General features: G+C 39.5%; 1 protein-coding gene and 1 long non-coding RNA gene across 5 annotated transcripts in view; one reads left to right on the top strand and one right to left on the bottom strand.

Annotated features, from left to right (window-relative positions):
• The window catches only part of NKAIN3 (sodium/potassium transporting ATPase interacting 3), a 731409-nt gene extending 716686 nt beyond the window's left edge, over nt 1–14723 (bottom strand). For all 4 annotated transcript variants that reach the window (XR_001446689.3, XM_015145447.3, XM_015145448.3 and 1 more), the window contains exon 1: nt 14163–14723. Coding sequence is in view for 3 of the 4 variants with exons in the window: in XM_015145447.3 (XP_015000933.1) it covers nt 14163–14216 (54 nt within the window). In the remaining variant the exon portion in view is untranslated. The remainder of the gene's footprint in view (nt 1–14162) is intronic.
• LOC114680257 (uncharacterized) overlaps nt 13559–25200 on the top strand; it is a 111794-nt gene continuing 100152 nt past the window's right edge. The window contains exon 1 of the long non-coding RNA XR_003732369.2: nt 13559–13652. This is a non-coding gene — a long non-coding RNA (uncharacterized LOC114680257). The remainder of the gene's footprint in view (nt 13653–25200) is intronic.

The following is a 25200-nucleotide window of genomic DNA, read 5'->3' as shown; positions in this document are numbered from 1 at the left end:
CCATTCATGAGGTCAGCCTGCAGTATCACTGGAGCATCTTGGAGAAAAGCATGGCTGCAAAGCAGCTGATGGCCCATCAGTGTAATTCTGATGCCTGTGGGATAACAGTTCTCCAGTGTTTTTCCTTTCATTTTGGGCCATGAAAAGTACATAGACATTACAGTTGGCACTTAATCCAGATGTACATTTCAGATTACCTCTTTAATTAATACAAAGCAAACTACATATTGACTAAAGAAGTACATTTCTATTTTTATAAGAGTTTTGACTACCATTCTCCTAAGAGCATTTTAAACCTTTATTTGGTGGAATGAAAATTAACCAGCATTTTGGAAACAAATTAAATTTTCTGATAACTAAAAATATAAAAATACATAGTTTAAACATGTTAAAATATGTTTAAATGATATTATCTTTTTAGCCTTGATGTGGTCCTCTAAATGTGAAAACAATATTATTTCCTAAATATAGTGGGACAAAAATCAAGCATTTGGAATTAGAATTCATGCAGAGTTTTGCAAATGCCAAACCAGTTTTTCATCAATAAGGAAAATTAATATGTTTTACTTTGTGTTGTGTTGAAAGAAAAACTGAGCTAAAAAATCATATTACTTATATCTTTAATCAAAACCTCTGCCCTACAATAAATGTATCATTAGTAGGGAAGGAGTTAAAAAGTGTGTAGAAAGACCCTTTTGGTTGGGCCAAACAAACATATTAATAATAGATGACCAATGTGCCTCTGTATGATGTACGGTCTGTGAAATATTACAAAACGTTGTCTTCTACTTGCAAAATGCTTCAACAGAACCACATGCGTGAAGAGCACATCCCTAAGGACAACTCCATCTGTGTATTTCCAACCACAGCTCTCTTGTAGATGAAAAGAGTGTTAGGGGATCTTTGCAAGCCTCCTAATGGTTCAGTGGCTTCATCTAGTGCTTCCCTCTAATTGGCCCTGCATTCAAGACGCTCTGTCAGTGGTCTGGTTGCCACATTCAAATCTTTGGCAATCACAATACTACAAGGAAAAGGAAGAGTTTCCCAACAGACATCAAAAAGAATTAGTGGCTTAAACTTTTATGGAGGAAGAGGATACTTGTGAGTGTAGATCCCAGTGGTATTAGCAGATTATATCCGGACAGTGAGAAAGCTTTGTCAGAAGTGGTTCATCAGCTGAAGAAAATAGAGCATGCAAAAATTGCAAAATACTTGGTCTGCAGAAAGCTTGCATTTCATTCTTTTGTTTCGGGATAAGTTGGGATTCCTCCTGAGGGATTCCTAAAACAGATGTCAATAATGAGGGAAAGCTACCCTCTACCAACAGAAATGCCAAAACAAAACAAAAGAAAAAGCTGTGTCCCTGGGTTATTGTCTCTTCTTACTACTCAAGTCATCTGGATTACATTGTAAAAATCACATTTCATGTACAGAAATTGCTTGCTTAAATAATTACTCTTCACAACAGATTTGACCTAAGTCCAGAAGAGTGACTCTTTTTTAATGCAGTCACAATACTACAATCGAAGATCTAATCTAAGATCACACACACACAGTTTGGTTATCTGCATTTCTACATTTCTCATGCTTTAAGCAATAGCATAACATATAATTTCAACATACTCCTTAATTTTCCCACATTTCAGTTTTCTCATCTGTAAATGAGAATATATTAATATCTGCCTCATGAAAATAAGAATGGTACAATGGAATTTGAGGTACAAGAGTATTTTGTTTCACATTGTAACAATGATTGCTTTTTAAAATTTAGAAGAGACATTTTACGAGCTAAATAAGTTTTGGTGTGCTGCCACATAAATCACCTTCTTGAAGCCTTCTTCAAGATAGAATATTTAGTATTTCAATGTGGGGTCAATGGAAAATGCAGATTATCCCAGTCTGGAAGAACCAGATGTGGGTGTCAAAAGGTATTTCAATCATTTCACCGTTGATTATTTGACATCCTTGTGGAAGAAGCTAATTAGGACCAATAATGCCAACAGGTGGAAGAACTGGGTATTGGAGTAAGTCCACCTTTACCTCATGGGAACTAATCAGCACTCATTAAGCAAAAATAACTTTCCCTCATAGCGAGAGATTCTAGATTCTAGTCACTCACCTAGAAGTACAACCTATAACCCATTATCAGTTCTGAATCATTTAGCCACAAATCAGTTACCAACAAATCAGTTACCATGCAAAGTGTATGAACACTTTAGGGAGATCCAAAAGCTATTATTAAGGCCAAAGGATTTAATATTATAATTTTTTGAAAATAAAAATTTCTATTTTATGTTTAAACAATTTTACAGGTGTATTCAAAGCAATAAATAAAACACTTAGGTTATAAAATATACTTTCTATACATGCATTAATTAGTTACACTGAAAGCTTATGAATCAGTTCCAATTTGGTACAGGGAAAAAAAACTGGCCTGATGAAGAAAGCCCCTACCTGGTGATATGCTAGTAAATAATTTAACAACTGGCCTTGGGAGCTTAAGGAGGATATTTCTATGCTATAAACACTTCATAAAAAATTTTTAGCTACCAATATGATGTCACTGGATGTACAATTGGGAAGAGATACTCAATAGATAGTCCTCTGTTATACGGAATTTCCACCATACAAACTGTATGTAAAATTCGTACAATGTAGATGTAAAATAACCCCCAGAGCAGAGATAACAGTATACTGCAATAAAATCATTAGAAAGTGTCGACTTTTAAATATATATACTTTTGTTTTTAATATAATTTAATTATAAGTTTATATAGTTAATTTTTAATAAAGCTATATTTAACAACTGGCTCACATGATTCCTGGAAACCTATCAGGAAGCTGTCCCCAGTTGTTACGAGTCAGCTCCGGCCCATGACCGTCTCCATCTACTGTTCACCATCCAGATATAAAGCAAATGAATAGAAGACAATAGAAATCAAAGCAAGTTTTATATTCTCAGAGACATTTAAGATTCAACAAGAGAGACTTTAGTATTGAAGCATCACACACATAACTGCTTTGGAGCTAACAATGGCTCTAGATGATTTCTTGAGGACCTCTTGAAGTTAAGAAATGTTACTTTTCATAAACTATAATTTGAAAGAACTTCATCAAGAATTTATATTTTAAATACAAATTTGATAAATAATTATCATTAACAATCATTTATAGCTCCCATTGTCTTAATTATGATCATTTACAGCTAGCTACCAGCACAGGAAACATAACTTCAGTGTAGAGCACTCCTGTTTGTACTTTAATTAACCAATTTAACCAATCAACATCTGTAGCCTATGGCTTCCCACATGCAAACTCTTATTATACTAGATATTAATCAATACCAAAGTATTACTGTGCCTCTCATTACTGGAATAGAAACTTTGAGAAATATATTTATGACTTATCGTCACCCCTGTTGAGCTCATATCCCTTACGAGAAACTGATCACTAAAATCCTGTTTCAATACTTCTTGTTAATAAAGGAACGAAGCATTCTAAAGAATGCTACTCTATGCAAAAAATGAAAGAAAAAAATCTAAAAAATGAATAATATCATTAACACTGCCAAGATCTTCTCCTTGCTTCCTTTAAAAATAAGCTATCTAATTCTTGCAATTAGAGCCCTTGTCAGTACTCCAACTCCTGTCGCCCACCCACCTTCACCTTCATCTCCCTTTACCAATGGATAAAAGTTTCTCCTCCAATTCAATGAACTGCAGATGCTCTTACCAGTGTCAAACAGAACAGCAACCTACTAGTTCAAGTGTTTCACATTCTCCAAGTTAAGTCAATGCCTTCACCTGATGATTTTTGTTGTTCGTTTATTACTATGCTTATCTTACAATATCTATTCTCTTATACTCTATCAAGACCTAAGGTAAGAATGTTCCATTACAGGGCATTCATAGCCTACCTTCCATTTTATTTCAATATCTTTACAAAACATATCAAATTAAAAATGTAAATTAGATAGTTTGTGCTATACGTCATTTGCATGTACTACCATTTAATTGGCATTTTGAATACTAATCACTGATGAAGTATTTTCGTCTAGTGTTATATTCTGCTGTAGATGCATGTTCACACACATTATCACAAATTAGTGTTAATGGGGATTAAAAGCATGAATTTTTGATGCACCTAAGAAAGAAGCTATACTAAATATAACCTTATCAAGTATTTGCCAAATAGTCTTCCTAAAATTGACCTCAAAGCATCCACTAATTGTTTGGAAAATCTCTCCTCTTTTTCAGAATTAATGTTAAAGTGTAACATAGAAAGTATTATAAGAAAATCAAAATAAGCAATAAAGAATAATTTGTGGTTTTCTTTTTAACTTCTCATTGTTGTCCAAAATCCTGTAAATCTTAACTTTCACATTCACCAGCTTTATTTTTAAAATAAGTAACATATTTATTCTCTCATTCCATATCATCTGCACAATGTTATCAATCATCCAACTCTCAACATGTGAAGCCAAAAGGCACCAATACTCCAGCACTATGCCCACTATACCCTTCGTGCAAGTGCAGCAAGTGCCAAATTTCTGTGTAGCACAGGAACATCTTCGTGCAGTGTACACGGTGCACAAACTAATATTAAGGCCTTGGGCCAAATACACTCTACTTGTCTCCTGAATTCTTCAATGTTGCCGATCTGCTGTTTGCTCCAGTTTTCTTCCTCACCCTATTTTGATTTCATTCAGACGCTGGGACCTTGGGAAAAAGGGAAGGTCTATGTCTCTCTAGCTCAATAACATCTTGTCTGTCATCTTTTTCCCAAAGCATCTCAATTTTGTGTTTTCCATTCTGATTTTTATTTTTATTTTTAATGAGTTATTTGTATTAAGTGCTTGTAAACCTTATTTATTTATTTATTTGAAACAGTGTCTCACCCTGTCCCCAAGACTATAGTGCAGTGGCACCATTTAAGGCTCACTGCAGCCTCGTACTCCTGGGCTCAACTGATTCTCCTCCCACCTCAGCCTCCAAGTAGCTGGGACTACAGGCACAGACAGCCACAACCATCTATGTTTTATTTTTGTTTTCATTTTGGAGAGGTGGGGTCTCCCTGTCCTTCCAGAGCTGGTCTGGAACTCCTGGGTTCAGGGGATCCTCCCACCTCAGCCTCTCAAAATTTGGGGATTACAGGTATGAGACACCACGCCCAGTCAATCTGATCAAAAGATCGAAAACATACATTGCGACATCACAGGCACAATTTGTGAGAGAAAGGTAAAAAAATAAAATAAAATAAGTAGTTTATGTTTTAAAAGCAAAGACTATTGATGTTCTGGGGATAGAAAATGATTTATTTCCCAGAATCTTTTGATAAAGATTATCCTCCTAAGGGAAAAAAAAAGACTACGCAAAACAAAAATCTACATGTAAGTAACCAGAATGAAAATGATTTGATTAAAATGGAGAATATAATTTGACAAAAACAGAAGCAATTCATTATTTTATAAAGAATAAAAACCACATTATAAATAAATACTTCTTTCTATTTCAGTGAATTTTGTTCATCTCCATTTTCTTAGTTTTACAACCTTGAAATTTGCTTCACGAAGCCTGAACCACATATGTTCAAGAGTATGAATATGTGTTTTTCATGAAATAGAAATTTGTCCCTATGGAACTGAGGATGCAGACCTGGAGAAGTAGGAAATAATTCTATATTGGTAAGGTATTAAATGGCAGCTTACAGAGACATGATTTTTTTTGAAGAGGAGTGACAGATTGAAGTTTCCACTTAAGGAAGATTAATCAGGCATTGTAGAGAGTGAATTCATTACATCTCTTGTCAGGGCAAGCAAGCTGAAGGGAGAATCTGGGAAAGGAGGTTTCAACCTAAAGAATTAAAAACAAATTAGGTTTCAACCTAAAGAATATGAAGTATTAGTTAATAAAATAAAAGGTGAAATAAGTAACTGAAGCTTAAGAGAGAAAAGGTCTGATGGATGTTATAAATTTCATAGTTATATGTCAGGGAGGCTTAAGTCATGAGAACTGCAGAACTTTCTTATGAATACTTATTAGAAGGACATATTCAAACCAATGCTGATCAGGGTTACAAACATAAGGACTCTAGTTTGAAATCTATTACACAACATGGTGACTATAGTTAATAATACTGTATTATATATTTCAAAATTGCCAAGGGAGTAAATTTCAAATGTCTTGCCACAAAGAAAATGATATGTGAGGTGATTAATGTGTTAATTAGCTTGTTTTAATTATTCCACAATTTATGCATATATCAAAACATCAAATTACCTCATAAGTATATATTATTATTATTTGCCAATTAAAAATAAAAATAAGAAATTTGGTTTGCAAAGCAGAAACAGGAACATTCCTCAGCCTCACAAATATGGTCTACAACCATTTTTAGTGTGTCCTCTAGAAGAAATGTTGAAACTATTTACTTCAAGTAAACCTTGAAACCATGCAGTATGAGCCCTGAGGCACTTTTATCAAAGCAAAGTGATCTTTCCTGTCTAGGCTAAAGAAATAGATGCAATGTCAAAAGGGGCTGTGAGGAGGCACCTCGCCCACTTCCTCCTGGGGCTTTTATCTGGGCTCCCTCTCCAGACCAGGCTGTGAACCCAACCCAGCCTACGACCTAAAAGAGCAGAGAGCCTATTGCAGATACACCAGATGCTACATGTGCAGAGGACAGGCAGTCTCAGTGACTGACCTATTCAGGATAGGAAACACGACACTCCCTCTGATACAGACCACAGACCTCGAAGAGTCTGTTAGGATGATTCCCTGCTATCATAGACATTAAGCTTCCATAAGAGAAGCAACTCTTCTAAAACTCTATTTATTTATTTACTTATTTGTTTGTTTGTTTATTTATTTGGAGACAGAGTCTTTTTCTGTCACCTCGGCTGGAATGCAGTGGCACGATCATAGCTCACTGCAACCTTGACCTCCTGAGCTCAAGCAATCCTCCCACCTCAGTCTCCAAGGAGGCAGGGCTACAGGTATTCGTCTTACTGTTTGGTTATTTTTTTTTTTAATTTTTTTTTTTTTTTTTTTTTTTTTTGTAGAGACAGGTCTCACTTTGTTGCCCAGGCAGGTCCCAAACTCCTGGCCTCAAGTGATCCTCCCACCTCAGCCTCCCACAGTGCTGGATTATAGGCATGAGGCACCATACCCAGTATCCATCCTAAAATCTTAAAAAGCTAAGGACATTCAGAGTGGCAACTCAGCTAACTCTGCTCTCAACTGACCTTCAGAAATTGGGTTTGCCCCTAATAGCCTTAAGAAGTATCCAGTCTTTTCTCTTCAAGTTCTTCTGAGCCAGGGAACTCTTCATTTGAATAAACGTTCCCAAGCCTTGATCTACCTCAGAATCATGCAAGGAACTTTCAATAATTTGAGACTCTCGAGCCCTTCTCCAGAATATTTCTATCCAGTAGATCCTGGTGAGCTTGAGCCACTATTGTTGAGAAGCTCTCCCAGATGATTCTGATACTGCTGATCCAAAGACGCCCACGAGGGCAGCACTGTTTAGGGGTCCTCAGGCCCAGCCTGTTGCCTCTGCTGGCCTAAGAACTTAACCCTTTGACTCTGATTTTTCCTGCCATGACATCGTCTCAACCTTCTGCCACCCATAAGCCCAAATCCATATGCACATTGAGCATAAGCATTTCTTTCACCATTTAAGTGGTTTTAATTAAACTTAGGTTTGTTCTACCTTAAAACATAATCCAGACGAGCTCTCTCTCTGTATTAAGTTCCTAGGGTTTCCTTGTATCACAACCAAGTGGCTTAAAACAAGAGGAGCAACTTATCTCACAGTTCTCGAGGCTAGAAATCCAAAATCCAGGTGCCAGCAGGGCCCACTCCCTCTGAAGCCTGTAAGGGACTCCCTCCTTGCCTCTCCCTGGCTTCCATGGGTTTGCCCGCAATCCCTGGCTCACTCCAATCCTCAGTCTTCACGTGGCACCTTGGAAGAAAGGGAAGGTCTACTGTCTCTCTAGCTCAGTAACACCTTGTCTGTCATCTTTTCCCCAAAGCATCCCAATTGCGTGTTTTCCCTTCTGATTTTTATTTTTATTTTTAATGAGTGATTTTTATCTCTCTTGTGTCATCCCAGTGTCTTTCCTCTGTGCTTTTCTGTCTTTGCGTCAAATTTCCTGGTTTTAATGCCATCAGTCATAAGGAATTAATGACTTCATTTTAGCTTAATAACTTCTATAAAAACCACATTTCCAAATAAAATCACATTCTGAGGTATGGGGAATTAGGACTTTAGTGTATCTTTTTAGAGGACAAAATTCTTCCCATAACACTCTTCTCAGCCCTTTACTGTCAGAGTATTCTCTTATTTACTCAATTATTCATAAAAACAAAATGCTCTGCTAACTGAAAGGTCTATGTCATTCATTACAACTAATCTATGTTAACTGTATTAATGTTAACGCTAATTTAAATGACTGCTTAGTACTTTACTAAACATTGAATAAAATTATTTGTTAATTAATTCTCATTAAATAAAATGACTCTCTTGCTATAGCATGATTTACATGCCATGGAAATCATTTCTTATGTTGACTTTGCTTCTACAGACCTGGCTTCCTAGGACAGAATACAAAAGTATGACAATTCATGTATTTTTATTAAAATGATTGTTTTGCTCTTAACCTCTCAGAAAAAAAAAATCAAAAGATACAATTTGATCATAATCATTTATTGGTGTATGTCCTTTTTATTACCGATGATTGCAGCTCTATGCTTTTTGTGTTTTGTTTTACTTTTCTCTTGAAATGTCAGCCCTATTTTTAAAGTAAGTTGATTCTTTCCAACCTCTTCTTCCGTATCTTTTGCTGGCTCCTTGTTCTCTACTCACCTTGTATTAAGTCCCATTTTTGGTTCTAGTCTCAACTATCTACTCTCTCTCCCAAGGTGATCTCATCCAAGGCTTTTTAAATATCAATATTGTTCATGATTCTTAATTCTAAATATGCAGTCCAGGCTTGCCCTCTGGGTTCCACACTCGTATACCTGACAGCTTTGGCCTCAAGTCTCAGAATCTTAAAGTATCTAAAACAGAACCCTTATGTATCCAAACACATCTGCTGCACTTACACACACACACACACACACACAATACCCAAGCACCACAGTTCATTGTGTTACTCATGATGTAACCCTTCAGTATTGGCTAATGCAGAATGGTTTCAATACCAGTCACAGTATAACTCAAGTCTCATTAGTAGACAAAATTTGAATTTCACTAACCTTTATCTTTTCTAAGTTTCATAACATGAACCACAATGTTGAAATAAAGAAAGAGAATGGAAACAAAATGATTAAGAATTATATTACAGAGGAGAAGAAAAGAACTATTAAAATTAAAACCATGTCAAAGCCAAAGTATCAGTATAAATACATAGTACAAGAAATATATTTCGGCATTCGCTGTCCAATATCTATGACAGGTGAGCTGCATCTTTCATAGCACTTAGTTAAAAACATGTTACCACAGCTACACCAACCCCCTACGGACCCCTCTTAACACATTTATCTCGGCACTCTAGTGTCATAGGTGCTTTACTCACAGGTGGTTTGAATGTGGTATAGAAAGAAACTTAACTAAACTTCGTTTCCACTGTGAGAAAAAAATGCTGGTTTTCTTTAATTTAAGAGAATGTTCTCTATTTATTTATTTATTTATTTTTATAGAGTGTCACTCTGTCTCCCATGTTGGAGTGCAATGGTGGCATCATAGTTCACTGCAGTCTCGATCTCCTGAGCTCAAGCGATCCTCCCACCTCAGCTTCCCAAGTAGCTGGGACTAGAGGCACAAGCCACCACGTCTGGCTAAAATTTTTTAAAATTTTTTGTAGAGATAAGGTTTCGCTATGTTGCCCTGACTGATCTGGAACTCCTGGACTCAAGCAATCCTCCAACCTTGGCTTCCCAAAGTGCTAGGATTATAGGCATAAGCCACTGTACCCAGTCAGATGTTCTCTACAATAAAAAATATTCATCTATGAGTTAAAAGCTGCCTATTTTCCCTAAATTTTGTAGGGTTTTCTGGTACCACAGATATGTCCAGTGAAAGTTTTGAGTTCTATTTCCCTGATTCATAGGTCTAATAGTAAGACTTTCACCTTGAAGTGACAAAAGGTGCAATGAATGTCCATGGGTAATAATAACATCCTGAGACAAAGTTGTGCTGAACATGCCAAAGTTGCGTTGAACATGCCAGAGTCTGACCTCTGTGAGGTCGGAAAGATGTCTAAAGCTCTGTGGGAATAATGCCTGCCGAAATTAGTTCAGTGCTTCACTAAGGCTACTCTCAGAAAATGGCTCTGAAATGAGATGTGGCATGTCAGACTTTGAAATCATGCAATTAAGGTTTATTTAAAAGTGGTACCTGAAAAGAATGTGCTAAAAGCATATGATCAAGTGTTTCTTTTTATGTATAGATTACACCTATCTAATAAGTATATACAGTATTATAAAACAAGCAAAACTGAAAGTATCCTTCCAAAAAAAAATGTACTTAAAGGCTCTTGGATGACTAGATGAATTAGTGACACAGTAACAAATCACTTCTTTAAAAAAAAAATTATTTCACATAGTTTTTGATGGGCCTGTATTCATACTTTTCACTTTCTCTTTAATTTCATCTAGGAAAATCAGGAAGATTACAAACATAAAACCATGGAGCAAACACCTTGAGGGCAGAAGCCTGGAGAAAAACTAATGATGAAAGACAGCCAGAGCAGTGGAGTGAGGAAAGTAGACAATGACTGAGATTTTGCAAACCAAAGCTCATCCACAGATACTAGCTTGAAAAGGATATGTTTGCTCCAAGTAAATTTCCCAATTTGAGTTTTTATTTTCCCACTCCGGACAGTAGTTCAGAGGAAATGGGAATAAGATAATGAAAAGCTTTTTATATGTTTCTTTAACTTTTAGGAGGAGCTAATGTACCATCTATTTGATGACCTCCCAGTCAAGCCTTAGTCATGAGCATGTAGATTGTCTTCAGCAGATGTGTTCTCCCAATGCCATCCTCTTTTAACACCCTCGTTAGTTCACTGCCTCATAACCTCCATTGTCTGATAGCTGGTGGAAGCAGAAAAAAACATAAAAGGGCAAAAAAAAGACAATTGGTTTCAGTAGAAAGTGTACCAGATTTGGGAAACAGGGATCTCTACCCTATGATATGCTGAAGCAGGCTTATATGGACTCGGAGTTAGAATTGGTTTTGTTAGATTTTTAGGAATTTTGTGAGCTAGTTGTTAAATACAGCCATTATTAAAAAATAAATTATGCAAACTTAAATGTAAAGAAATCCTACTAAAAGCCAAGATACTGAATAGTTAATAGTTATTCCTTCCAAATTATTTTGCTGTGTTTTACTTTACCAATGCTTTTGAGGTTACGCCTATCTTATGTATATGATGGAAAGGCTATATAAAGGTAAACTTGAAATTGGTCAAGATGGAAGTATCTACACCAAAGAATTTGGCAAACCCCACAAATCAGTGGTTGCTTACTGTTTTGTTGATTGTCTAGGCTTTTTAAATAATGGAGAAATATTTTAAGTAATGCATATTAAACCTAAAAGTGTGTCATGTCTATAGACATTACATTGTCAATAGCATGAAAGAAACTGAGGAAATAATTTTTAAGTATTTAAAAACTATTATCCAGTTCAGCCAAGAATCTATTCATGTAATTGATGAAGTAAAGTTCTAATATTTTCTTCCAATTTTCACTTTCCTCTTCTTAAAGCAAACAAAAATATTCACCAGCATTCATGTCAGATCTATAAAACCAAGCGTTTGTCAAACTCAGCAAAAAGATTCTGCCAAAATTAAATGGCTGTAAGGAATTCACACTAAAGACTATTACATATTTTACTACTGCTAATCATTTGTCAGCTGAGAGTTCCACATCTTTTACATAAAGAAGATTATCTTGTATGATATTACAATGTAATATATACATATGTTTTGTTTTGGTTACAATTCAGTTGTTAAATGCTTACCATCACCCCAATATTTCTACCATCCAAAAACTACTGATTATGGATAAATTGTTTAACTCTGTGAATATCAACTTCCTCACCTGCAAACAAATGAAATGAGTATCTACCTCACAGGATAGTTTTAAAAGTCCAAAGAAATGTTTATGTCAAAACCCTGTATGGATTGCAAATGTTATGCATTATCAGAAATTCAGCAAATATGTTTTAGCTCCTAATATGAGCTCTAACAACTTGCAGAGTTTGCAAAGGTCACTAATACTATGGTCCCTACCCTCAAGTTGCTTACAATCTAGTGGTGAGAAATATGTGTTAATAACCTAAAATTATTTAAGAGTGTATCAAATGTTTTATAACAGAGGAAAAAGTGAAGTGCTATGAGATTATAGGAATATAAGGGATTTTACCTGGAGCACCAAGGAAGACTTCGTTAAAAAATGGAATTTTAAGATAAGCTTTGACAAATAAGTTGCATTTGTATCAACTGAGAAAGTGGAAAGAGGGGCATGCTTGGCTGACGGATGAAATCTCAAAAACATTATCATCACAATGCCTGTTAAGAAAATCATAATTGCATTGATAAATCTGCTACATAAAAACCTTACTTGTTATTTCCATGTAAAATAGAAATTATGCATTATAGATTATGCAATCCAGCGTGCCTATCCATAATCTTACATTGAATCAAGAGTTGACTCAATGTTTAGTCAGTTTTTCCAACTTACAAACCATGTCCCTTTCTAAAAACCAAAGTACAAATCAAGCTCCTGCCTTCTTAGTGAAAGAAAACATTCATATTGTAAATTTTTAAAATTATTTTTCAAGAAAACTATAAAATATATTTCATTCAAGTATTTCACACGACAGAAGGCACTATCCATTAGACTTAAAAAGTGGTCACTGATTTCAAACCTACGAATACATAAATTACGCATGCATTAGGTGAACAATGAAGGGCACATCCAAAGTGAGGTTTTCCTGGGAGACTGGAACAGGAGACAAGAGAAAAGTGAAAACATTCTAAAACCTTCATGTAAACAAGGACTAACTACTAAAAAGCACGATTTTATCTCTCAGTTAATAAGTCTTGCAAGGGATGACATTACTAAGTAAAGTTCATTGCAAGCTTTTTCCTCTCGCTTGTCAAAATATGCTAGGTTTATATTTGTGACTCGAAAAAAACATACAATGCTTGGAAGAAAGCTTGACAGAGCACTCAGAATCTGTCTCAAGTATAACGCAAGGGAGATGTCTATTAATCTCTCACACACACAAGTTTGACTCAAAAGGTCTGTGGCCTTGACCTCAAGTGACCATGGAATAGACCACAGGGCCAGTCCAGGATCCAAAGGGATTAAGAGGAGCATTTGCTCTGCTCTGAAAGGCCCTTTTTTCTCCACTCTAGTTTCTAACTTCCCATTACACACACTCCCTCTGAAAGGCACCGCGCCAGTGGAGCCGGTTCACTCTGTTCTCTCCTTTATGACAGCTGTCAGTCTGTCGCCGCCTGAACATGCAACATTTCAACAAAATCCAAAGCGGAATTGGAAGGGCAGGGGCTGAAGCACACAGCCTGATCTCCTTCCTGGAGGTCCCAGACTCCTTAACCATCACCTTTTAACCTGCCGAAGGTAAGAACCACCTCACTCTTCACTAACAGAGTTGAGGAAGCTTCTGTCTCCTCAGAACCTGGGCATTCACACACATTGTGTAATTAAGCAACATTCCTGGATATCATCCTAAGAAGAAAGAGCCCGCAAGTCCCCGTGTAACTTCATCACGAACTCGGAGGGTGCTAAAGCCAGGTGTCGGATCAAGGGGCAGGGAAATCGCTCACTTCCCCGGCGCCTGGACAGCAACCCCCGGACCGCGTGGCGACGCCCGGCGGCAGCGCGGCGAACCCCAGCGCGCGGGACCGGGGGTGAGACCGCGCCCTCCCGCAGGGCAGGGGCGACCCAGCGAGTGCCCGCGGCTAGAGAGCAGTGCGAGCCCAGCCGGGCAGCGAGGAGGCTGGGAGCCGGGCGGAGCGCCCTGCTCACCCTTTAGCCCCTTGCCTGGAGCTGCGGAACCGCAGAGGGAGCCGGAGAAGCCGGTCCTAGAGCAGGGACCTGTCCTGGGGCAGGGGCGCGCGGGGCACTCACCAACTGCAGCGCGCAGAGGCAGATGAGCGAGCAGCGTCCGGTGCAGCAGCCCATGGTGCCGGCAGCGTCCGAGCGGCGCTGACTGCCAGAGATCCGCGTCCTCCGCAGCTGCTGCCTCCTGACTCCGAAGTAGTCCCCGCCCGGCCCGGCCCGGCCCAGGCTCCCTGGCCCCGCGGCCGCCGCTCGCGGCTCCTGGGCTCCGGGCTCGCGCCCGCCTTTGTTAGTTTCCCGGCGGGGCGGGCCGAGGTCAGTGCGGCGTGCACTACCCGAGCGTCTGGCGGGGGTCCCTGCGTCCCACTGTGCAGGTCTGCTTCTTGGGGAGGGGGAGCCAGGCAGGCGGGGCGGGGGGCGGAAGGAGGCTACAGATGGCGAGTGGGTGAATGTCTGTTTAGGGGAGGGCAGTATGTAGGAGGTGGGCGTCTGGAAAGTGGAGTGGGCTGTCTGGGTCCGGGTGTGTGTGTGTGAGTGTGTGTGTGTGTGTGTGTGGTGGGAGGGGAAGAATGAAAGGGAGTGCCGCTGGGGAGGATCGGCCTGTCTAGTTAGGAGTCTTTGGGGAGAAAGGAAGAGAACAGAGAGAAAAGAGAATGAATATGAATGAGCATGAATTAGGGCGGCCGGCGGCGATGGAGACCCACGTTGACCGGTGTAACTGGGTAGACCCAGCTGGGCTTTCTCGCTGAGGGTTGTGCTGGGGATTGGGAGGGTGGTCGGACGCGTTTGCAACGGAAGGGACACGGCTTAGTTGAGCTGCCCCAGAGGTGGCGAGGATGGGAGTTGGGATGGCTTGGGGTCAGGGGAGGAAGGGTCGGGGCGCGAGACACCCAGGATGGGCGGGCGCGGCGGAGCTGAAGGCCGAGCTCCGGAACCTGCCCGTCTGCTAGGGGGCCGGCGGGCGCTGCGCAGGTGAGTCTGTTCAGCCGGCGTTGAGCTCTCAGGTCGGGGGTCTCCGAGCCAAGGTCGCTTCTGCCTGCCGCAGCCTGTTGCCTGGAGGACGCCCCTGCTGGAGTCTGAAAGGGAAAGTTGGACAGAGTTGGTTGGCAAGGGGCGCTGCGGCTGAGAGGTGCTCTGGCCCAGGGCGCCGGGACTAGCCAGGACGCCGCAGGGAGACCTGGCTTAGGGTTCTCAACTCACAGACCCTTTGAAATCCTCACCGGGAGGCAGACAAGAGAAGTCGAGAAAGAAGAAGATGCGTAGCTTTTTCTAGAAATGGGGAAGGTTTCCGGAATGGGCATAAATATGTCTTCATAGAAATAAATTGTTTGAGAAGGATTTGGAAATCAGATCTCGGATAATTAAGATACAGACAAACTCTGTGAATCCTGTGGAAACTCTCCTCTCTCTCCCACTTAATAAAAGAGAGAGGAGGCGTTCTGCAGAGGATTAAATTTCATCAGGGCTCAAAGTCAGATTTTATGGGCGCATTTGTTGTACCTGGTGGAACTGCGCAAGGAGCTCAAAAGCACACCAGAACAGGGAACAGGCCTGCAGGCCAATTATCTCGGAAAAGGCTGTCTTCAGAATGTGGCACAGAAACCCTGTTTCTAGCCCACTGCTGCCCTCCTGGGTTCTTCGCGGTAGGTTGGTAAGAAAAGGCAAGACATCTTTGCATTTTTAATACTTCCACTCTAGACATGGAAACTGCTCAAGCCCTTAGTTTGGGCATTAAAAGCAGTCCTATTTTTATTTTTATCCTCTTTCTGAAACGTTTCTTCAGGATCTATGTTTATAATTTAAGACGGTTATCATTCCCAAGGAAGTCTGCACATCTTTGAAATTCTAGTAGGGACACAAGAATAACTTCAGGATTTGCGTTAATAAAAGGGTCAAGAACATTCATTGTTTACATGCCACCTCTGTTATTATCGTGGAGAACGGAGAAGTCGAGTCAGAACTCCCCCTCCTTTTTTAACCCAAGCTTTAAGACATCAGTGATCAAGGATCATGTGAGCACGCTGCCTTTATGCACAATCCACATACTTGCCATCATTCTTGATGGATGAAAACAATAGGAAAAAATGAACACTGAACAATAAGTAGTTTAGCATATAGAAAAGGACGTTGCAGAACATCTCAGGCCATTGACCCTCTAAAAGCTGTAGGAAGCAGCTGAAAAGTGAGAGGACATGAACAAGTCTTCTATCTATAACTTCCAGAAACTGTTGTAAACTCTTCATCTCCAGAGACTGTGATGAATGATGGTAATAAAAATACTGACACTTTCTTCTCTACAAATCACATATGTTTACCCCAGTATACTTTGTCATGATTTTATTTATTTAGGAAGTACCATATTAGCAGCTAACCTGCACTGGGTCCTTGCCAGGTGCCATACACCCATCTAAGTGCTTTATATGTGTTCACTCATTTAATGATGACTGCACCCTCATGGGGTGGGTGCTGTGAACATCACCATTGAAAAGATAGGGAAACAGGAGGAAGGGCTCCCCTGGCTGCTAAACCAGGAAGAGGAATGCAAAGCCAAAGAATTTGACTCTAGAGCTCCTAGATTTACATATTCCCTATGCTGCCTCTGAATCTTGGGACACAAATAGCAGTTACCCACAGGGAAGCTAACTGTTCCCTCATAAGTAGGTGTAATAATGTACATTGATCTAACATTCAGAGTTAGTATCACCCATGTGGTATGATTTTAGGAGATCAGGAGGGTCCCTTGTACCTCTCCCTTTCCCATTGCCGCCTTTACTGATAGCCTCAAATTGGAGTTTCTTCCTTGTGTAATTTAAGACCATTGAAAAATGCATTTGTACTAAATGCATTTAAACAAGAAACAAAGATAACACAATGCTAACAAGAAGTCTAGAAATTGTGTGAAGCTACCTTTATTTCTCTCTGCAATCTCTTCTCATTTTCTAAATTGTATTACATCCTGAACTAAAAATCTTTCTCCCTTCCTTTTTTTCCTTCCTTTCTCCATCCTTCCCTCAAATACTTCTTACTAGTTCACTTCTTAATTGCTTCTATGCAAAGGGCTGTGCTAGTTGCCTGCTGGGCAAAGGTAAATGGTATCACGCCCTCTCTTCCCCTCGAGGGCTTACAGGTGGGAAGGGAGAGCAGATGCAGGCATAAAGTAGCACTCCCTCTGAAAGAGGTTAGTGCCAACTGGTTTCATTAAGTGTTCTTCCTGTGAGAGTTAGAGAAGGTTTAAAAGAGGAATTACCAGTCTCTTGGGGAGAGGAAATGAGACTAGAAAATGACAGAGCAATGGAAAGGATGGGGCCTGGACAGGAGTTTGGTGAAACCAACTGGAGTGGAAATAACCTAAGTAGAACAGCCCATCCGATATATGGCTGTTAATACTGCTTCTTGGCCGTAGAATCTCAGGGAAGCCATTTTGCTCCCCTGTGAGCCCTATTTTCCCCATACTTAAAGTGGGTATGATAAAAATGACTGCGCCAGAGGGCTAAGCCTTAGCCTTTTCCCCTTGCTTGTCTCTGTGGAGTTTACAGCCTTGATTCATGCAGGTCTCAGCCTCATGTCACATCCCATGGAGGCCTTTACTTAACAGGCCTCCTAAAGTAATACTCCAGTCACTCTATTTTTCTTCCAACTAATTGTTTGCATACTGTATGATTTCCTGTCTCCCCAACTCAAATACAAAGCTGTTTTCCCAGTGCTTATAACAGTAGTTAAATTCAATATTTGTTGCAGGAAGAACAATGATGGGTGTACATTTTTAGCATAATACTTCACACATCATGTTGAACATATATGTATACATGCACATATATAGTATGCAGTGAGTATTAAACATATGCATACACACACACACACACTCTTCTTAAAGCCATTTGAGTCTATGTGTTTGTTTTGTCTTGTTTTTGTCTCATGTCTATCTCTTCTATGCCTTTATTTCTTGGTGAAATTCCTTTTGAGAAACTTCAGTCCTATCTCCCTTAAGGGAAGAGTGAGTTGTCCAAACTAACAGATAACCTGGGGGAGACAGCACATCCAGAGGCCAGATCTACAAGTGCAGATTTCTAGATTCCCAACTTCTGGGGATTCACTTTCAAATACTGGCTGTGGGGCACCAGCTTTAAGTTTCTCCTTAAATTAAGATTATTTTGAATTAAAATTACTCCTTAATTATTGCACTGTTTTTTATTTGTTTAATTGTTTGTGTAAGCCTCCCAGTTCTGCATTTTTACTGAGTCGAAGAGTTTATTGCCTGATTAAGCATTCTACCTCCATTGTGAAAAGTTCTTCAAAGTATTAGTAAATGTATGTGTTTCCTCTGATGCCTACTTAATTGTGAGAACCTCATTGGGGCCTTCATGGAGCAAGCAAATTATAATTCTCTTCATGATTCTCTTCATCACTTCATGATTATCTGACAGATATTTCAAAGCAGTATGCCAGCTCAGGTGGAGTGAAGATAAGGTTTACACTGGAGCAAAATGTAGACACACATGTATGGTGAGTTTGAAGCATGCCTGGGAAGGGCTGCAGAACATAAGTGTGCCATTGCATGGCTGTTGAGACAATCCTTCTTGTTAGAATTGGTTCACTTATTATGCGTAGCAATGGATGTATGAATGTTGGGGGCATACAAGAGGGAAAAATGATAACAGTTATATTTTTTATATTTTCTTACTCTCTAAAAATATATTTCTTGATATTTTAAGCACTTTACATATGAACATTTAAAAATGCCCCCCAGATGGCTGTTTAATTGACAGATAACAAAGAAATTGGAGATGGACATAGGTGTGGGGGTGTTTCTAAGGTCACTGGAAAGCTTGTAGAGTGGGAGAAACCAAAGAAGAAAGGATAAGAAAAGTTATTTGGTATATTTTGATTGAATAAATATTACTTATAATTAGTTCTGCAATTGGAAAGATATAGCCAAGCACTTTTTCTCCATTTCTGTTTTGTTTAAAAATAAGCCTCAATTAACATTAACTCTATCAGTGGCCTAAAAACACTGATCTGGTTATCATAATTAGTACTGTAGTGATACAGATTTAGTGTTTTTCTCTCTCTCTCTTTTTTTTTTTTTTTTTTAGATGGAGTTTCATTCTTTTTGCCCAGGCTGGAGTGCAATGGTGCGATCTCAGCTCACTCCAACCTCCGCCATCCGGGTCCAAGCGGTTTCCTGCCTCAATCTCCTGAGTAGCTGGGATCACAGGCATGCACCACCACTCCCAGCTAATTTTTGTATTTTTAGTAGAGACAGGGTTTCACCATGTTGGCCAGGCTTGTCTCAAACTCCTGACCTATGGTGATCCATCCACCTCAGCCTCCCAAAGTGCAGGGATTACAGGGGCGAACCACTGCGCCTGGCCCATTTAGTGTTTTTTTAATGTCATTCAGTGAGCAGCCCCCACCTACACTGGCAAGTTCAAGAATTCCTCACTGCTTAATTTACTGCTGAGTATTGGCAACCACTGGGATTTCTCTATAACGTACATGCATATTGTGTACCTTCGGAGCCACATGTCAGAGTCCTCATATCAGAGATACAAACAATTCATTACAACCATTAAAAACTCAGCTGCTCTCTGCTTTCAAGATTTCAGGAGCTCAGATCAGACAAGTCCTCATGGGCTAGAGCCCCAACAATTGACAGTAACAAAGTAAGAGCGAGGGTAACATGATTGAAATGAAAAGAAAACACAAATACAGTCTCTGCAAATCCTGATGCCACCTTGAACGTTTTCTGTAAGCATGCATGTGTGTATTTATTAGATTACATTAAGCACTCCAAAGTACAGAGAATAATGCCCCCACTACCTTCCATTTTCAAAGAAAGGAGGCACTGCTATAACATAGGCAGAGAGAGAGTATTCTATCAGATAATGTACTTTTGGAGCAGATTTTCACACACCTGTCTGGCTCAAGAATCAACCTTATATTACTGCATTATGTTTCTGTAAAAGGTTTCCAACAAGAAAGGTGAGTGAAAGGTAATGGGATCTCTGTGTATTACTTTTGCACCTTTTCTGTACATCTAGGATTATTTCTAGTTAAAAATAAGAAACAATCTTATACAAACGTGTGATGCATTTACAGTAAGCATATGAAATACTGAACAGATTGCCCATCAGAAACGTAAAACCTAACACAAAATATGTTAACTCAGGCTAATATGGAATGAACTATTTTTCGGAAACATGAGTGATAGACTTTTCTTATTTGTTCATGATGTATTAATATTCATATAAAATCATCAAATACACCAAGATACATAAATATACAATTTGTATTTTTTCACCGCTAAGACAAGCTTACATTTCAATACGAACATGACTCTACTTTTTCCTGTATATTTTTATTCAAGAAATTGAGAGGATTTTTAAAAACGATTAACTATTTGGTAAAACCAAATAGTTTCCCACTGTGTTCTCAAAGGAGAAAATTAGAAAATGAAATTGGTAGGAAGGAAAAGTGAGTAAGTAGTTGTTAAAAGTACTGTGATGAGACAGGTGGCTGACAAGATGACTGAATAGGAACAGCTCCGGTCTGCAGTTCCCAGAGAGATCAACATAGATTTCTGCATTTCCAACTGAGGTACCCAACTCATCTCACTGGGACTGGTTAGACAGTGGGTGCAGCTCATGGAAGGCCATCCGAAGCAGGGTGGGACATCTCCTCACCTGAGAAGCTCAAGGGTGGGGGAACTTCCTCCCCGAGCCAAGAGAAGCTATGAGGGACTGTGCCCTGAGGAGCAGTGCACTCTGGCCCAGATAGTATGCTTTTCTGATGGTTTTCACAACCAGCAGATGAGGAGATTCCCTTAGGTGCCTACGCCACCAGGACCCTGGGCTTCAAGCAGAAAACTGAGTGGCCCTTTGGGCAGACATGCAGCTAGCTGCAGGAGTTTTGTTTTTTTTGTTTTTTGTTTTTTTTCCATATCCCAGTGGCGCGTGGAATACCAACAAGACAGAACCATTCACTCTACAGAAAAGGGGGCTGAAGCTGGGGAGCCAAGTGGTCCAGCTCAGCGGATCCCACCTCCATGGAGCCCAGCAAGCTAAGAACCACTGACTTCAAATTCTGGCTGCCATCACAGCAGTCTGAAGTCCACCTAGGACTCTGGAGTTTGGTGAGGGGAGGGGCGTCCACCATTACTGAGGCTTGAATAGATGATTTTTCCTTCACAGTATAAACAAAGCCCCCAGGAAGTTCGAACTGGATGGAGCGCAACTCAGCTGCTGTAGCCAGACTGCCTCTCTAGATTCCTCATTTCTAGGCAGGGCATCTCTGAAAGAAGGGCAGCAGCCCCAGTCAGGGGCTTATAGATAAAACTCCCATCTCCCTGGAACACAGCACCTGGGGGAAGGGACAACTGTGGGCACAGCTTCAGCGGACTTAAACATTCCTGCCTGCCAGCTCTGAAAAGAGCAGTGGATCTCCCAGCACAGTGCTCAAGCTCTGCTAAGGGATAGAGTGCCTTCTCAAGTGGGTCCCTGACCCCATGCCTCCTGACTGGGAGACACCTCCCAGCAGGGTTCAACAAATAGTTTATACAGGAGAGCTCCAGCTGGCCTCTGGCAAGTGCCCCTCTGGGACAAAGCCTCCAGAGGAAGGAACAAACAGCAGTCTTTGCTGTTCTGCAGCCTCTGCTGGTGATACCCAGGCAAACAGGGTCTGGAGTGGACCTCCAGCAAATTACAGCAGACCTGCAGCAGACGGGGCCTAACTGTTAAAAGGAAAACTAACAAATGGAAAGAAATAGCATCACCATCAACAAAAATGACATACACACAGAAATCCAATACAAATTTCACCAACATCAAAGACCAAAGGTAGATACATCCACGAAGATAAGGAAAAAACAACGCAAAAGGCTGAAAACTACAAAAATGGGAATGCCTCTTCTCCTCCAAAGGATCAAAACTCCTCGCCAGCAAGGGAACAAAACTGGACAAAGAACGAGTTAAAGGAATTTACAGAAGTAGGCTTCAGAAGGTTGATAATAACAAACTCCTCCGAGCTAAAGGAGCATGTTTTAACCCAATGCAAGGAAGCGAACAACTTTGATAAAAGGTTAGAGGAATTGCTATTCTAAAAGGTTAACAATTCTAAAACCTTTTAGAATTGTTATTCTAAAAGGTTAGAATAACCAGTTTGGATAAGAACATAAATGACCTGATGGAGCTGAAAAACACAGCAGGAGAACTTCGTGAAGCATACACAAGAATCAATAGCTGAATCAATCAAGCAGAAGAAAGGATATCAGAGACTGAAAATCAACTTAAGGAACTAAAGCAAGAAGACAAGATTAGAGGAAAAAGAATGAAAAGGAACCAACAAAGCCTCCAAGAAATATGGGACTATATGCAAAGACCAAATGTGCATTTGATTGGTGTACCTGAAAGTGATGGGAGAATGGAACAAACTTGGAAAACACTTCTCAGGATATTATCCAGGAGAACTTTCCCAACCTGGCAAGACAGGTCAACATTCAAATTCAGGACATACAGAGAACCCCACAAAGATACTCCTGCAGAAGAGTAACCCAAAGACACATAATCTTCAGATTCACCAAAGATGAAATGAAAGAAAAAATGTTAAGGGCAGCCAGAGAGAAAGGTCAGGATACCCACAAAGGGAACCCTATCAGACTAATATCAGATCTCTCTGCAGAAACACTACAAGCCAGAAGGGAGTGGGGGCCAATATTCAACATTCTTAAAAAAAAAAAAAAAAAGAATTTTCAATCCAGAAATTCATATCCAGCCAAACTAAGCTTCATAAGCAAATAAGAAATAAAGTCATTTATCGAGAAGCAAATGTTGAGAGATTTTGTCACCATCAGGCCTGCCTTACAAGAGCTCCAGAAGGAAGCACTAAATATGGAAAGGAAAAACTGGTACCAGCCACTGCAAAAACGTATCAAATTTTAAAGACCATTGACACTAAGAAAAAAACGCATCAACCAATGGGCAAAATAACCAGCTAGCATCATAACAACAGGATCAAATTCACACATAACATTATTAACCTTAAATGTAAATGGGCTAAATGCCCCAATTGAAACACACAGACTTGCAAATTGGATAAAGAGTCAAGACCCATTAGAGTGCTATATTCAGGATACCCACCTCATGTGCAAAGACATACACAGGCTCAAAATAAAGGGATGGAGGAAGATTTACCAAGCAAATGGAAAGAAAAAAAAAAAGCAGGGGTTGCAATCCTAATCTCTGATAAAACAGACTTTAAACCAAGAAAGATCAAAAAAGACAAAGAAGGGCATTACATAATGGTAAAGAGATCAATAAAACAGGAAGAGCTAACTATACTAAATATATATGCACCCAATATATGAGCACCCAGATTCATAAAGCAAGTTCTTTGAGACCTACAAAGAGACTTACACACTCACACAATAATAGTGGGAGACTTTAACACCCCACTGTCAATATTAGACAGATCAATGAGACAGAATATTAACAAGGATGTTTAGGACGTGAACTCAGCTCTGGATCAAGTGGACCTAATAGACCTCTACAGAACTCTCCACCCCAAATCAAGAGAATATACATTCTTCTCAGCACCACATCACACTTATTCTAAAATTAACCACACAATTGGAAGTAAAACACTTCTCAGCAAATGCAAAATAACGGAAATCATAACAAACAGTCTCTTAAAAAACAGTGCAATCAAATTAAAACCCAGGACTAAGAAACTCACTCAAAACCGCACAACTACATGGAAACAGAACAACCTGCTCTTGAATGACTACTGAGTAAATAACGAAATTAAGGCAGAAATAAATAAGTTCTTTGAAAACAATCAGAACAAAGACACAATGTACCAGAATCTCTGGGACACAGGTAAAGCAGTGTTTAGAGACAAATTTGACAGCACTAAATGTCCACAAGAAAAAGCAAGAATGATCTAAATTTGACACCCTAACATCACAATTAAGAGAACTAGAGAAGTAAGAGCAAACAAATTCAAAATCTAACAGAAGACAAGAAATGACTAAGATCAGAGCAGACCTGAAGGAGATAGAGACATGAAGTACCCTTCAAAAAAATCAATGAATCCAGGAACTGGCTTTTTGAAAACATTAACAAAATAGATAGACCACTAGCAATACTAATAAAGAAGAAAAGAGAGAAGAATCAAATAGATACAATAAAAAATGATAAAGGGGATATCACCACTGATCCCACAGACGATTCCACAGGCATACAAACTACCATCAGCAAATACCATAAACACCTCTATGCAAATAAACCAGAAAATCTTGAAGAAACAGTTAAATTCCTGGACACATACATCTTCTCAAGACTCAACTAGGAAGAAGTCGAATCCCTGAATAGACCAATAACAAGTTCTGAAATTGAGTCCGTAACTAATAGTCTACCAACCAAAAAAAACCCAGGACCAGACAGATTCATAGCTGAGGTCTACCACAGGTACAAAGAGGATCTGCTACCATTCCTTCTGAAACTATTCCAAACAATAGAAACAGAGGGACTCCTCTGTTCAGAAAAAGAAAATTTCAGGCCAATATCCCTGATGAACATTGATGCAAAAATCATCAATAAAATATTGGCGAACCGAATCCAGCAGCCCATCAAAAACCTTATCAACCATGAACAAGTCGGCTTCATCCACAGGATGCAAGGCTGGTTTAACATACACAAATAAATAAACGTAGTCCATCACATAAACAGTACCAATGACAAAAACCAAATGATTATCTCAATAGATACAGAAAAGGCCTTTGATAAAATTAAACACTGCTTTATGCTAAAAACTCTTGATAAACTAGGTATTGATGGAAACTTTCTCAAAATAATAGAGTTGCTTACAACAAACCCACAGCCACATCATACTAAATTGGCAAAAGCTAGAAAAATTCCCTTTGAAAACCATCAAAAGACAAGTATGCCCTCTCTCACCACTCCTATTCAACATAGTATTGAAAGTTCTAGCCAGGGCAATCACCCAAGAGAAAGAAACAAAGGGTATTCAAATAGAAAGAGAGGAAGTTAATTGTCTCTGTTTGCAGATGACATGATTGTATATTTAGAAAACCCCATTGTCTCAGCCCAAA

The sequence above is a fragment of the Macaca mulatta genome, chromosome 8 (genome assembly GCF_049350105.2).
Source record: "Macaca mulatta isolate MMU2019108-1 chromosome 8, T2T-MMU8v2.0, whole genome shotgun sequence".
In the NCBI taxonomy this organism is placed as follows: domain Eukaryota; kingdom Metazoa; phylum Chordata; class Mammalia; order Primates; family Cercopithecidae; genus Macaca; species Macaca mulatta.
Note: the sequence above shows the minus strand (reverse complement) of the source record. Positions and strands in the feature narration are given on the sequence as shown.